At 44.0% G+C, this 13,866-nt stretch overlaps 1 protein-coding gene across 3 annotated transcripts in view; it reads right to left on the reverse strand.

Moving 5' to 3' along the window:
* Positions 1 to 13,866, reverse strand: part of wnk4a (WNK lysine deficient protein kinase 4a) — a 92,989-nt gene that overhangs the window by 52,355 nt on the left and 26,768 nt on the right. For all 3 annotated transcript variants that reach the window (XM_078224014.1, XM_078224015.1, XM_078224016.1), the window contains exons 2-3: positions 4,400 to 4,572; positions 2,040 to 2,260 (exon numbers count right to left, since the gene is read on the reverse strand). In XM_078224014.1, coding sequence (XP_078080140.1) covers positions 2,040 to 2,260; positions 4,400 to 4,572 — 394 coding nt within the window. The remainder of the gene's footprint in view (positions 1 to 2,039; positions 2,261 to 4,399; positions 4,573 to 13,866) is intronic.

Below are 13,866 nucleotides of genomic sequence, written 5' to 3' on the forward strand. Positions count from 1 at the left end.
CTATCTGCACCTGAATGCTTCTTTGTTTCCACACCAAATCCCTCCTAGTACAAGATTATGTATTAATTCCAAGAAACATAATACATGTCTAGATCAAGTGTAGCACAGACCAAAAGCAAAGTGCTTTGCTCCAACCTGGAGTCTTCATGCCAACTTTAACAAAACATTAGCCATTCCACCAATTTGACGCTGGCACTTGGGAGTATATTTGCCAATTGGTAATGCATGTCCTTCAGGCATAAGTTGGGCATTACTGATTTAAAAATGAAGTACAAATCAATCACACTGGATTTTTGCCAATGTGGTGCATCATGGATCTTTTTTTGGTTCAATATTAAATGAGTTGAAGGGCACAGGTAGGCATATTAATCGTAACACTGAAGGCAGCTTCCCATTATGCTATCTGGATGGAAAAGGGACTTTATGCTGCCTGCACCCATTAGAGTGGGCATTCAACATTGCTAGGAACTTGATTTGAAAAGCTCTGTCTCCTTTAAGTTTATTTATTAGTGTCACAAGTAGGCTTACATTAACACTACAATGAAGTTACTGTGAAAATCCCCGAGTCGCCATACTCTGGGTACATAGAGGGAGAATTTAGCATGGCTAAATTTAGCATCTAACCAGCATGTCTTTTGAAAACCCACACAGACATGGGAGAATGTGCAGACAGTCCACACAGACAGTGACCCAAGGCGGGAATTGAACCCGGGTCCCTGGCGCTGTGAAGCAGCGGTGCTAACCACTGTGCTACTGTGATTATTGCTTTGAGTACTTTTGTGCCATTTTATCCTGCTTTCCTTTTCTTGTCTGCTGTTCTGATTCAAATGGTCACAAGACACTGTGGTGACTGTTCAGGAATAGCCATGTGTTTTGCTCCTGACAATAGTATCACAATGTGCTTCCTTCTTGGGAATGCCGAATACTTGTTCTTTTTGGAGGACATTAAAGAGAAGCATTAATGGAGCAATACCAAGGTAAATTAGGCTGCATCAGCAGTACTCTGCCCACCTGCAAGGAGCTGAAGCTGCCAAATACTGGGGAACAGATGGCTCCAATTGTAGATCTAATGACATGATTGTGCTCTGTGAAGGCTCAACTAACTTTTAATGGTGGATGCGTGATCGAGCGAACCTGGAAGCATAATCAACTACACTGGCAGCCTCTGGCCAAGTGAAGGCAGCTTCAGAGGCTCCTGGTTAGCACAAAGCCAGATTTTCCATGTGCTGTAGGAACACCTGCAGCTTTACCAGGCTGGAATGGGGAACAACAGCGACACAGCCTTGTCTCCCTCCCCCTGCAGGGTCACTTTCTTCCCAAGTCTCTGCTACAAAACGAGCATCACTTCAGTGACCATCAGAAAAGGGGCAAGCGCTAGGTCGTGTATGGCTTGTGTGGGCTTCCTCCGGGTGCTCTGGTTTCCTCCCACAGTTCAAAGATGTGTAGGTTAGGTGGATTGACCATGGCAAATGGGCAGGGTTACGGGGATAGGGTGGGATTTGGGCCTGGGTAAGGTGCTCTTTTGGAGAGCCAATGCAAACTCAATGGACCAAGTGGCACTGTAGGGATTCTATGGTTCTTGCCTGCAGACTCCAATCCATTTGGTTTTCCTTACACTTTGGCCTGTCCCTTCCTTTTTCACATCCTGTTCTGAGCAGAGGGGCTGCTGACAGCTGAGATGTTTTTGAGGTTGGATAGTGATTTTAATTGTCTGAGGGGGACCAGAGGAAGGGCTGTAGAAGATGCCATCTGTTTACCCTCAAGTGACAACGTCAGGAGTTCCCTTTTCAGTTACCACAGCAAATGTCCACAACGTGCCCCAACCCAAAACTCAAATAGGTTTCTTTCACTTCCCATCTAGTATTTCAATGTTACATTTCTCAGTCCTATGATTTGGAATTAGTGCCAATTAATATCATATCCAGACAAATTTAGCACTTTGGACCCCGTTGGGAAAGTGGGATCAGACAGCCCAAAACTACCATGATGCCAAGTTGATCCGATTAATAAAAGCATTCAAGATCTCAGATTGTGTTTACCTATTACACTTTTTGCAAATGATGCACTTTTTAGTGTTGCAAGACCAAGGTCACCAATCTTTACCGAGCCAGTTGGCCCTGTGATGAAGATGTTATCACATTTCAGGTCACGGTGAATGATAGGAGGGGACCGTGTATGAAGAAACTGTAGACCCTTCAGAATCTGTCTGCTCCACCTCTGCAGAACCTTATTCTTCATTGCTTTGAACCGCTTCAGGTACCTGAAGATAAAACAGTAAAATAACATTGCAGCCTTAGCAGCAAACCTTCCAGTTGTCACTTGTATGGTTACACAGTGCCTGCTTGTTGTCCTACATTACACACAGTAAATCCCACCAAATGTTATCATTCATTATCATATATAACTTTTATTTAATTTTTCCACAGGATTTGAGCGATGCTGGTTAGCCTAGCATTTTATTGCCCATTCCAAATAACCCTCCAGAAGGTGGTGATGAGCCACCTTCTTAAACTGCTGCATTCCTTGACTGTAGGTACACCCACAGTGCTGTTAGGAAGGCAGGATTTTGACCCAGTGACAACAAAGGGATAGTGACATAATTCCAAGTCAGGATAACATGTGGCTTGCAGGGGAACTTGCTGGTGGTGGTGTTCTCATGCATCTGCTGCCTGTGTCCCTCTGGGTGGTTGAAGTCACAGGTTTGGAAGGTGCTGTCGAAGGAACCATGGTGAGTTGCACCTCTGCATCTGATAGATGGGACACTGCTGCTATTGTGTGTCAGTGGTAGATGAGTTTAAGGTGATGGATGGGGTGCCATTCAAAGTGGTTGATCATGTAACTATCACAAGGGACTATAGGAAGGAGTTGGAAAATTAAAAATATGTGGTTAAAAAAAAATGCAAAACATCAACAGCTACTACGATAAATATCTCGAGTATTGCTGAAAGAGAGAGTCATTTTAGCCTTGAACTCATCAGGACATGTCACAAGAATACAAATCCAGGACTGACAAAGTTATACTGTACAAGAAGAGTGCTGATTGGTTGGCAAGTGGACTTATGGTGTTGCAATAGAGAATGCACCAGTTGATGGTGACTGACAGTTAACTGCCAAGCACATACACACATTGCACCCGTTTCAGCTAAACAAAACAGGTTTTGTTTGTTCTTCAGGGCAATGCCATGACCAGAGTCCAGTTGTCTGGTTTAAATTTCAAGCAATGTTTTGATAAAAATGTTTGTTTTTTGCAGTAATACTCAAAAGTTTTGTACTAGCAAATAAATATCTTGATATTTCCTGCTTATTTGTAATTTCCGTCTTGATTTTTGTCCTGCGTTTTTGAAATTGTATTTTGGGTGTGTGTGCAGAAGATTAGATCCTTGTGCAATTGTGCGAACTGGTTGATACGGAGCCAGCAGCTCCGTATTGTACAATTCCCCTGAAATTTTTACATTGATTTCTATTTCCGAACCATGTCTGCTCCTGATAACTGATTGAATAGGTGCAACACAATGTGGCACTGTCGCACAGGAAAGGGAAGTACAATCCTGCTATACATTTATTGGGGAGGCAATGGCCTAGTGGTATTATTGCTGGACTATTGATCCAGGAACTCAAGTAATGTTCTGGGGACCCAGATTCGAATCCCACCACAGCAGATGGTGGAACTTGAATTCAATAAAAAGAAAATCTGGAATTAAGAATCTACTGATGACCAAGAAACCATTGTCGGAAAAAACCCATCTGGTTCACTAATGTCCTTTTGGGAAGAAAATCTGCCGTCCTTATCTGGTCTGGCCTACCAGTCTCCAGAGCCACAGCAATGTGGTTGACTCTCAAGTGCCCGAGCAAACCACTCAGTTGTCAAGCTGGCAGCTCACCACCACCTTCAAGGGCAACAAGGGATAGGCAATAAATGATGGCCAGCCAGCAACGCCCATGTCCCACGAATGAATAAAAAATGTATATATCCAGTTGAAACATTTCAGCTGAGGTGGCAGCAGTGTACCATAATTGGCCTGAGCATCCCCATCTCCAGAACACAGATTTTGCTACAATTCCATTTGCCAATTGACACGAGATTGCCCATAACGGCCACTGCACTTAACAGTTCAGTAATATTTATTGTGCAGACTAGTGCATAAAGAATGGCTACTCGGGCAAAGTTCTAGAGATTTAATATCTCAAGGGTTCCTCAGAGGAAGAGGTTAAGGGGAGAGTTGGGGGCTAGGATCTTAGTTCTGGAATTTCTTTAGAAATGCATCTATATTTTTTTCCAGAACTCAGTTATCATTCATCTTCTCTCCAGCACCTCTAACCCACCTTGCTTGTTACTCCAGTCACTGCACTGAGAAGAAATTCAGTCAGCCTGTTCTGAAATGTCGTTACCACTACTTACGTTTTGAGTGTCCCTGATGTCATCAGCTCGGTCACCAACACAATACATTTGTGACCTTTCACCGAACATTTGAAGGAGTCGTAGAAACGCACTATGTTGGGATGTTGTAAGCCTTTCAGCATCTCCACCTCCTCACTGAACCTCTGCCGCTCCGCCTTTGATAGTTTTCGAGTCTGTGCGAAGACAAATGTGCATGTGATTTTTGTTCCGACAATAAACAAAACCCAGATTTAATTTTTAGGTTAAATATAAATCTGATACAGAAATGACCATCAAGATCATTGTGTGTGATGCACAGATACCAAATCCCAGTTCTTTAATGGGAGCTAATGCCTTCTCAATGGACATTGGTAGGATCCAGATAACATCTGGATCTCAGTGTGATAAACTATGAAGCACTTCTTGCCAATTACAAAACACGGCAGGAGTAATTTATTTGGAGTTTGTTTGAAATTTATACTGAGGATGAGACTTTCCCTTTTGAAGTCATATTTCTTCTCATCATCCTTTTTGATCTTCATGTGCAATGCACCATCTCCTGTTGGGTTGGGGGGTGGGGGGGCGTGGGGGCGGTGGAATGTGTGCGGAGGAGCAGGGCAGTGATTGCATCTTTGGCTTCCAGCAATGCTGCTCTGGAATTTGCGGTTAAAATATGTCAATGACTCGCTCAGGGATTATTTTCCCTCCAATATGACTTTCCAATGGGGAGATACTTGTGTTTCCAACAATGGTATGGCTGTGACCAAACAAACATACAGAATTTACAGGCAGGAAAAGACCAACTGGTCCATCGAGATTGCCACACACCACGATGGCTGGATTATCATAGCCAAAGACCCTTCTCCCCAAAACAGCATGCATGACCCTACATTTATCCAAATGAAATGCAATTTGCCAACGTTTAGTCCTCTGGAACATCTAATTAGCTTTTGATTTGATTGCATCCCTTTTTCATCTGAACTGTTGTGCAAATTTTGGTATTGTTTGCAAACCTACTTACCGTGCTCTCAATAATGCTGTCTAGGTCATTAAGTCTTGAAGGGTAGTAGGCTTAGGAGTCATCCGGGGGTGATACCAAATCGAACCTTCCACATTTACAACCATTGAGCTATGGGATTGGAGCCAATCCCTAATCCAGCATTCCAAATTTCTATTGATGCCAGAAGATTCTCACTTGTGAAATAACATAGCCTGAGAACCTTATCAAAGTTATCCTGAAACAACAGTAGACGATGGCCACTGGATTTCCCTCATCCACTATCCTAGTGATCTTCTCAAAAAACATTATCAAATTTGTTTGGTGTGATTTTTGAAAGGCGCTGATGGATTTTCAATTCACAGTGACCGTAAAGACATCTCTTACAATCCCTTCTGGTATCGCTCCGAAATCACATGTCAAGCTAACAGGCCTGTAGTCAGATTTGTTCCAAGAGCTATAGGAAGTAGTTTCCAGCAGAAAGGAACAGTACCTGACTCTATTCAAGTATTGAAGATATGGGCACGTGGCTCATAAAGCACTCTCCCATCTCTTAATCACCAGATATTATCCAGAGCTTTTCAATTTTCCCTAATCTATTCAAATAGACCAAGATAGTGTAACTGGGGTGATCAGTAAGTTTGTGGACGACACAAAATTGGCAGGACTTGCAGATAGTGCGGAGCATTGTCAGAGGCTACAGAAGGATATAGATACTCTGGAAATTTGGGCAAAGAAATGGCAGATGGAGTTCAATCCTGATAATCCTGATGCATTTTGGTAGAAATAATGTAGGGAGGGGCTATACGATAAATGGCAGAACCATAAAGGGTGTAGATACGCAAAGGGACCTGGGTGTGCAAGTCCACAGATCCTTGAAGGTGACGTCACAGGTGGAGAAGGTGGTGAAGGTGGCATATGGCATGCTTGCCTTTACAGGACGGGGCATAGAGTATAAAAGTTGGGGCCCGATGTTGCAGATGTATAGAATGTTGGTTCGGCCGCATTTGGAATACTGCATCCAGTTCTGGTTGCCACACTACCAGAAGGACGTGGAGGCTTTGGAGAGAGTACAGAGGAGGTTTACCAGGATGTTGCCTGGTATGGAGGGGCTTAGTTATGAGGAGAGATTGGGTAAACTGGGGTTGTTCTCCCTGGAAAGACGGAGGATGATGGGAGACTTAATAGAGGTGTATAAAATTATGAAAGGCATAGATAGGGTGAACGGTGGGAAGCTTCTCCCCAGGTCGATGGTGACGTTCACGAGGGGTCATAGGTTCAAGGTGAAGGGGGGGGGGGGGGGGGGAGGGAGGTTTAACACAGATATCAGAAGGACATATTTTACACAGAGGGTGGTGGGGGCAGACACACTGGGAACGTTTAAGACTTATCTAGATAGCCATATGAACGGAGTGGGAATGGAGGGATACAAAAGAATGGTCTAGTTTGGACCAGGGAGCGGCACGGGCTTGGAGGGCCGAAGGGCCTGTTCCTGTGCTGTATTGTTCTTTGTTCTTTGATAGATTTAAATATTAATAATGCTGCTAGATATTGAGTACCACTGAATCCTCTGCAGGCTGATGCAAAATAGACATTTAGCAGTTTTGCCATAATCCGAAAATCTGTTGGAATCTTCCCTGTGGGATTCAACCATCTATAACTGTCTTCTGACATAGCTGAAAAAGGTTTTGCTATTACTGCCACGATTACACACCACCACACATTTTACACACACCCCTTAGTTGATCTTCTGGCTGTTTTTATCTCCCTTAAATCGCATGTGAGAGTGTTGCCCGTTCTCCTGCGAGTTAAATGCCCTTAGTGGGAAGGATGTCGCCTGTATCAATTGAGTTTGCCGGTTTGTGAACATGTGGGAGGCGTGTGTGAGTGCACAGCCAATCGTTCTGTGGCACACCACAGCTGTCAAATCACTCAACAAGGTATTACTTAGAAAACAATGTCCATGTGAGATAGTATAAAAAAAGTAAACATGCTTGACTTGCTATCTTTTTCTGGCACAGACATTGGTGAACTTTATTTTTCAGACTGCAAGCACATTTATGGCTTCTGTAAATGTTCCTCCGAAGCCAGCTGCACATATGGAGATGGTATTTACTACACCCCAGTATAAATGCTAGGGTGCTTTGTGCAAGGAATGGAGGAGTGGGGAAGTAAATCAACTTTTTTGCTGACGCCTTGTGAAAGGCTACAGGCTCAGCCAAAACAAAGAATTGTTAACATTCTGTCTATCGCAAATTCTTCACCTATGGGATCAGGTCTGGCACTAAGGGTTTACAAGCCCAGAAGAAGGGTAATTTTTTTTGTTTTGAGGCCCTTAACGTGAGCAATCCACAATCAGAACATAAATTATTTTCCGAAATCTGCTACAAATTAAGCCCAATATAATACATTGCCAAGTGACTCTTTAAATACCAGCAGATTAATGCCATTCCCCATGCCATCCAGGTCCAGCAAACATGGAAAATGTGAACTCTTCCAGCTTTACATTTTTCTGCTTTAACACCAGCACAGAAGCGAGGTATTGTGGAGAGGCTATGGCCTAGTGATATTATCGCTAGACTATTAGTCCAGAAACTCAGCAAATGCTCTGGGGACCTGGGTTCGAATCCCGACACGGTAGATGGTGGAATGTGATTTCAACAAAAAAAATGGAATTAAGAATCTACTGATGACCATGAAACCATTGTCGATTGTCAGAAAAACCCATCTGGTTCACTCATGTCCTTTACGGAAGGAAATCTGCCGTCCTTACCCGGTCTGGCCTACACATGATTCCAGAGCCACAGCAATGTGGTTGACTCTCAACTGCCCTCCAAGGGCAACTAGGGACGGGCAATAAACGGTGGCCAGCCAGTAACGTCTATGACTCATGAATGAATTTTTAAAAAACTTCTCAAATTCCTTAGTACTGGCACTTACTCAAACCAATCTGCTCAAAACCCAAACCTGCTGCCAGAGGAAAGATTTCACAAAAGTCTGGCATGCACACACTGGGGAGGGTCTTGATGTTTGCAAAAGCACTAATGAGATTTACATCTTTTACTGTGATCTGCTTATGACAAGATGGAGATTTCTTTACAATTTCAGGCTTCTCATCTCAGGTACGCTGGCAAACATCTTTTAAAGTTTATTAGTCACAAGTAAGGCTTACATTAACACTGCAACGAAGTTACTGTGAAATTCCCCTAGTCGCCACACTCCGGCACCTGTTCGGGTCAATGCACCTAACCAACACGTCTTTCAGACGTTTTTGGGCCACTTGTTCTTTGGATCTGGTGCACCCAGCTCTGCCACTTCCCCTGTCCCTCCCGCTCCAAAGGGTCGGATTTGATTGTGTGAAACAGGTTTATCATCTTGCGTCTGACCACATTCTCTGGGCTGCATACGCAATGCAACAATCCATTCCATATCAGCTCAAATCACGTCATCTTCGACAGACAACATTCCTGCCAAAGCAATTACACCTACCGAAATAATGGGTATTCAAAGTAGGATGGAAAGACATATTGAATTGGCACATCAATATATTTGCGTAAGATATTAGCTTTCAGGTATAATCAGGCACTGTTTAAAGGATCAACAATACATGAGGCATTTCTTATCAAAGAAACAATTTGAATGAGGTAAACCCACACTGCCCTTCAAACCTCTTTACCTAACTGCAGTCAATGCAAGATCAATAATACATCAGAGCATTTCTTAATTTAATTAAAATCAATAAACTCAGTCCCACACCACCACCTTCATTGTTTAGAAGCATGTCAGAATGAGCGAAATTCTGATGGAAATTCAATACCTGTCTCCCTGTTAGATTAGAAAAAGGTGATTTTACAATCTCTTGTGTTGTGGAACAATGGCTCCTCTAACTGACTGTCATTTCACTGACACTGCGTCGCTATTTCTGATAAGGTCTCAAAAATGATCATTTATATATGTAAGAATCACAGAATCCCTACAGTGCAAAAGGAGGCCATTCGACCCATCGAGCCTGCACCGACAACAATCCCATCCTATCCCCGTAACCCCACTTATTTACCCTGCTAATCTCTCTGATACTAAAGGGCAATTTAGCAAGGCCAATCAATCTCCCACATCTTTGGAGTGTGGGAGGAAACCGGAGCACCTGGAGGAAACCCACACAGACACGAGGAAAATGTGCAGACTCCACACAGACAGTCCCCCGAGCCCGGAATTGAACCCGGGTCCCTGGCGCTGTGAGGCAGCAATGCTAACTACTGTGCCACCCCAAGAGGAGATAAACAGGGCCCATTGGGCATTAGCTAGCCACAACATTCCACAACTGATCACAGATGCATTAAGACCTAAGAGTATTTTTTTTAGAACTGTATATAAAATGGATTAAATTATAACAATAACTTGTATTTATATAACACCTTAAACTAAACAGGATGACCCAAGGCACTTCATGAAACAAAATTTGACACTGAATTACAAAGAGATATTAGGGAAATTTAGTCAATGAAGTGGATTGTAGAGATGTTGACAGGCAGAGAGGTTTCATGGGGAATTTCCAAAGCTTTGGACCTTGGCAGCTGAAGGAAAGATATCAATGGTAGAGCAATTTGGGGTTGCTCAACAGATCAGAATCAGAGTAGCACAGATAACTCAATAGGGTTGTGCAGCTGAAGGAGGTGACAGAGAAAGGGAGGAGTGAGGCCATGGAGAGTTTTGGAAACAAGGATGAAATTTTTCAAATTGAGTCATTGCTTAATTAGGAGGCAATGTACATCAGTGAACATAGGGCTGATAGGAATTTGGTGCAAGATAAGACATGGGCAGCAGAATTTGGGATGATGGGGCAGCAGAGTTTGGGATGATGGGGCAGCACAGTGGTCAGCATTGCTGCCTCACACCACCAGGGACCCTTGTTCAATAGGTGGCCTCAGTGCTGTGACAGATATGTGGTCAGAGGCTTAAACATACAGAATGTAACAACCAAACTTATTCTTAGTCCTTCGCTAGTATAGAACTTGAGCACTGCTGAATAAAGACATGCTGTTGAAGCTTTTTGTCTGGCACTCATCAGAACAATTCTCAAGAATATCAAATGTAAAGGCAACAATTAAGTTCACCACTAAAAGGATGCTGTTGTTAAGCCAAAAAAGATGTTTTGCTCATCACACAAATGAGCAACGAGTAATGAATTTCAGTGTCACTTTGATGCCAGCTTTGTAGGTCGCACATCCCAATGATTGGTGGATTGTATCAAATTGGCTGATTGGATAAGTAACTGGCTGTCTCAGAAGACAGAGGGTGGTGGCGGATGGAAAATTTTCAGACTGGAGACCAGTTACCAGCGGTGTACCACAGGGATCAGTGCTGGGTCCTCTGCTATTTGTGATTTTTATCAATGACTTGGAGGAGGGGGCTGAAGGGTGGGTCAGTAAATTTGCGATGACACCAAGATTGGTGGAGTAGTGGATGAGGTGGAGGGCTGTTGTAGGCTGCAAAGAGACATTGATAGGATGCAGAGCTGGGCCGAAAAATGGCAGATGGAGTTTAACCCTGATAAGTGCGAGGTGATTCATTTTGGTAGGCCAAATTTGAATGCGGATTACAGGGTCAACGGCAGGGCTCTGAGGAATGTGGAGGAACAGAGATATCTTGGGGTTCATATCCACAGATCTCTGAAGGTTGCCACTCAAGTGGATAGAGCCGTGAAGAAGGCCAATAGTGTGTTAATGTTTATTAACAGGGGGTTTGAGTTTAAGAGCCGTGGGGTTATGCTGCAACTGTACAGGACCTTGGTGAGACCACATTTGGAATACTGTGTGCAGTTCTGGTCACCTCACTATAAGAAGGATGTGGAAGCATTGGAAAGAGGGCAAAGGAGATTTACCAGGATGCTGCCTGGTTTGGAGGGTAGGTCTTATGAGGAAAGGTTGAGGGAGCTAGGGCTTTTCTCTTTAGAGCGGAGGATGAGAGGCGACTTAATAGAGGTTTATAAGATGATGAGGGGGATAGATAGAGTGGATGTTCAGAGACTATTTCCTCGGGTGGATGTAGCTATTACTCAGGGGCATAACTATAAGGTTCATGGTGGGAGATACAGGAAGGATGTCCGAGGAAGGTTCTTTACTCAGAGAGTGGTTGGGGGGTGGAATAGACTGCCTGCTTTGATAGTGGAGTATTACACTTTAGGAACTTTCAAGCGGTTATTGGATAGGCACATGGAGCACACCAGAATGATAGGGAGTGGGATAGCTTGATCTTGGTTTCGGACAAAGCTCGGCACAACATCGAGGGCCGAAGGGCCTGTACTGTGCTGTACTGTTCAATGTCTATGTCTAAATAAGACTTCCCTTTGACTGTTCGCAATAGTCAAGGTATCAATTGCACCCAACCAGTCTGTGCTTGCAAAACTCAAAACACAGTGTCCAACATTTGATGTGATCCAAGATAGGACAGCACTTGCGAAACAATCCTGAGTGTGCCAAGAAATATACGGACAACAAATTTATCATCAGTTAGGCTCACAGTGTGGCTCAGTTATGAGTGCAAGAAGCTACAGATTTTAATACTTAAAATCCAACTAGTACACACTGCTCACAATTTCATTGAATTATTCAAAAGTACAATGACAGCTTCAACCTTATGCCACACATTTTACTCCCTACACCGGACATTGCATTAAGTTTTTTCATACCTCCTTTCTCAGTAAATTAGTTGCAGATTATTTTCTATTTCCAGCCATACAGAATGTTGGATTTAATTCCCATCCTTGAAAACACTTTCTTTTTAAAAAAAAGGTGACAGCCAACAATTTCTGTGGCTCCCCTGACATATTATAGAATATTAAGAGATCGCTCTCAGTGACAAATAACTACACGTTTTTTGTTGAAAGTATACATTTGGTGCAGTGAATTATGTGGGTAACAGGATATTTGATAAAGGCGCAAAGTCATAAATAGTTTTGATAGACTAAATAAAGAGAAGCGGTTTCCAATATCTGAAGCACCAATAACAAGAGTTTAAAGTTTATTTATTAGTGTCAAAAACAGGCTTACATTAACATTGCAATGAAGTTACTGTGGAAATCCCCTAGTCGCCACACTCTGGCTGCACCTGTTCAGGTGCACTGAGGGAGAATTTACCATGGCCAGCGCACCGAACCAGCAAGTCTTTTCGACTGTGGGAGGAAACCGGAGCATCCGGAGGAAACCCACGCCGACACGGGTAGAATGTGCAAACTCCACATAAGACAGTGATCCCAAGCCGGGACTCGAACCCAGGTCCCTAGCGCTGAGGCGGCAGTGCAAACCACTGTGCCACTGCGCCGCCCCAGGAACTGTGAAGGTAGGACCAGTGGGCACAACAATTATTTAGCCAAAGCTTTGTCCCAGGTGGGCTTGCACACAGGTCTCTGGCAGCTAGCAAAGCGTTCTCCTGTTGTGACCACTTCCTCCAATAGTGCCTTCAGTTACCTGCTGACCTTGATCACTTTCTTCTTCCGCCTCCTGAGCATTAATCAGTAGCTCTTGGTTTGTGGAAAAATTGCGCAGGATACAGCAAGCTGCCAGCCATGCATATCAATCTGGCAGAATCGTACTGAAATATCCCCAAGATTTACAAAGGTGCCTGAGGCATGTGTTCAAAATGCCTATGCTGTACTCTACTCAATGGAAATTTTAGCAGCGTGATGGATTTTACTGCATCAGTTCACCAATAACTTCCTCAGGCCTGCTGAAGGTTAATTAAGAATACTGCAAAAATAATTCATCCATCCTATTTCGCAAAGCTAGTACAATTAAGATAAGGTTTCTTCTTACACATTCAGGGAATGTGGGCACTGCTGTAAAGCTATTAGCCATTCCCGAATTGCCCTCGAGGTGGTTTCATGGTTTCCTCGGCCATTTCGCAGAGCAGTCAACCACGTGGATGTGCCTCTGGAGTCACAGACCTGACCACACAAGGCCGACAGATTTCCTCCCCTAAAGGACGTTAGTGAACCAGGTGAGTTTTTATACCTATCATAGGCACCATTACAGATACTGGGTGGGATTTTCCATCCCCGCTCTTGGCGGGAGGGAAAGGTGGAGGAAGCTGGAGAATCGAAGGGGAACCCCAAAACAGCTTTTGTGCCAGCGGGTTTTCCTCGCTCGGTTCGCACCCTCCCACCCTCAAGCCGCCAGTAACATAATGGGGGCCATTTGAATTCATTTAAATATAATTAACGGGCTTCACCACTAGAAAATCCCCCTATGTAGAAAGGTCCCCTCCCTGGCAGCATCACGTCATACCGCCAGGGTTCCTGACAAGTTTCTACAAATGGGGAACTGGCCAACAGAATCCACCAGGGGGACACCGGTAAAAACAGCCCCCCAGGGGGGAAGAAGAGGGTCATACCCAGGCAGTACCCGGGCACTGCACCCTGGGCAGAGGGCAGAGTCGAGGGGGCTTCCATTGGGGAGGTTTGTGGTGATGGTAGTGGGGAGGGTGTGTGTGTGTG

This window comes from Mustelus asterias, chromosome 11 (assembly GCF_964213995.1).
Source record: "Mustelus asterias chromosome 11, sMusAst1.hap1.1, whole genome shotgun sequence".
Lineage (NCBI taxonomy): Eukaryota > Metazoa > Chordata > Chondrichthyes > Carcharhiniformes > Triakidae > Mustelus > Mustelus asterias.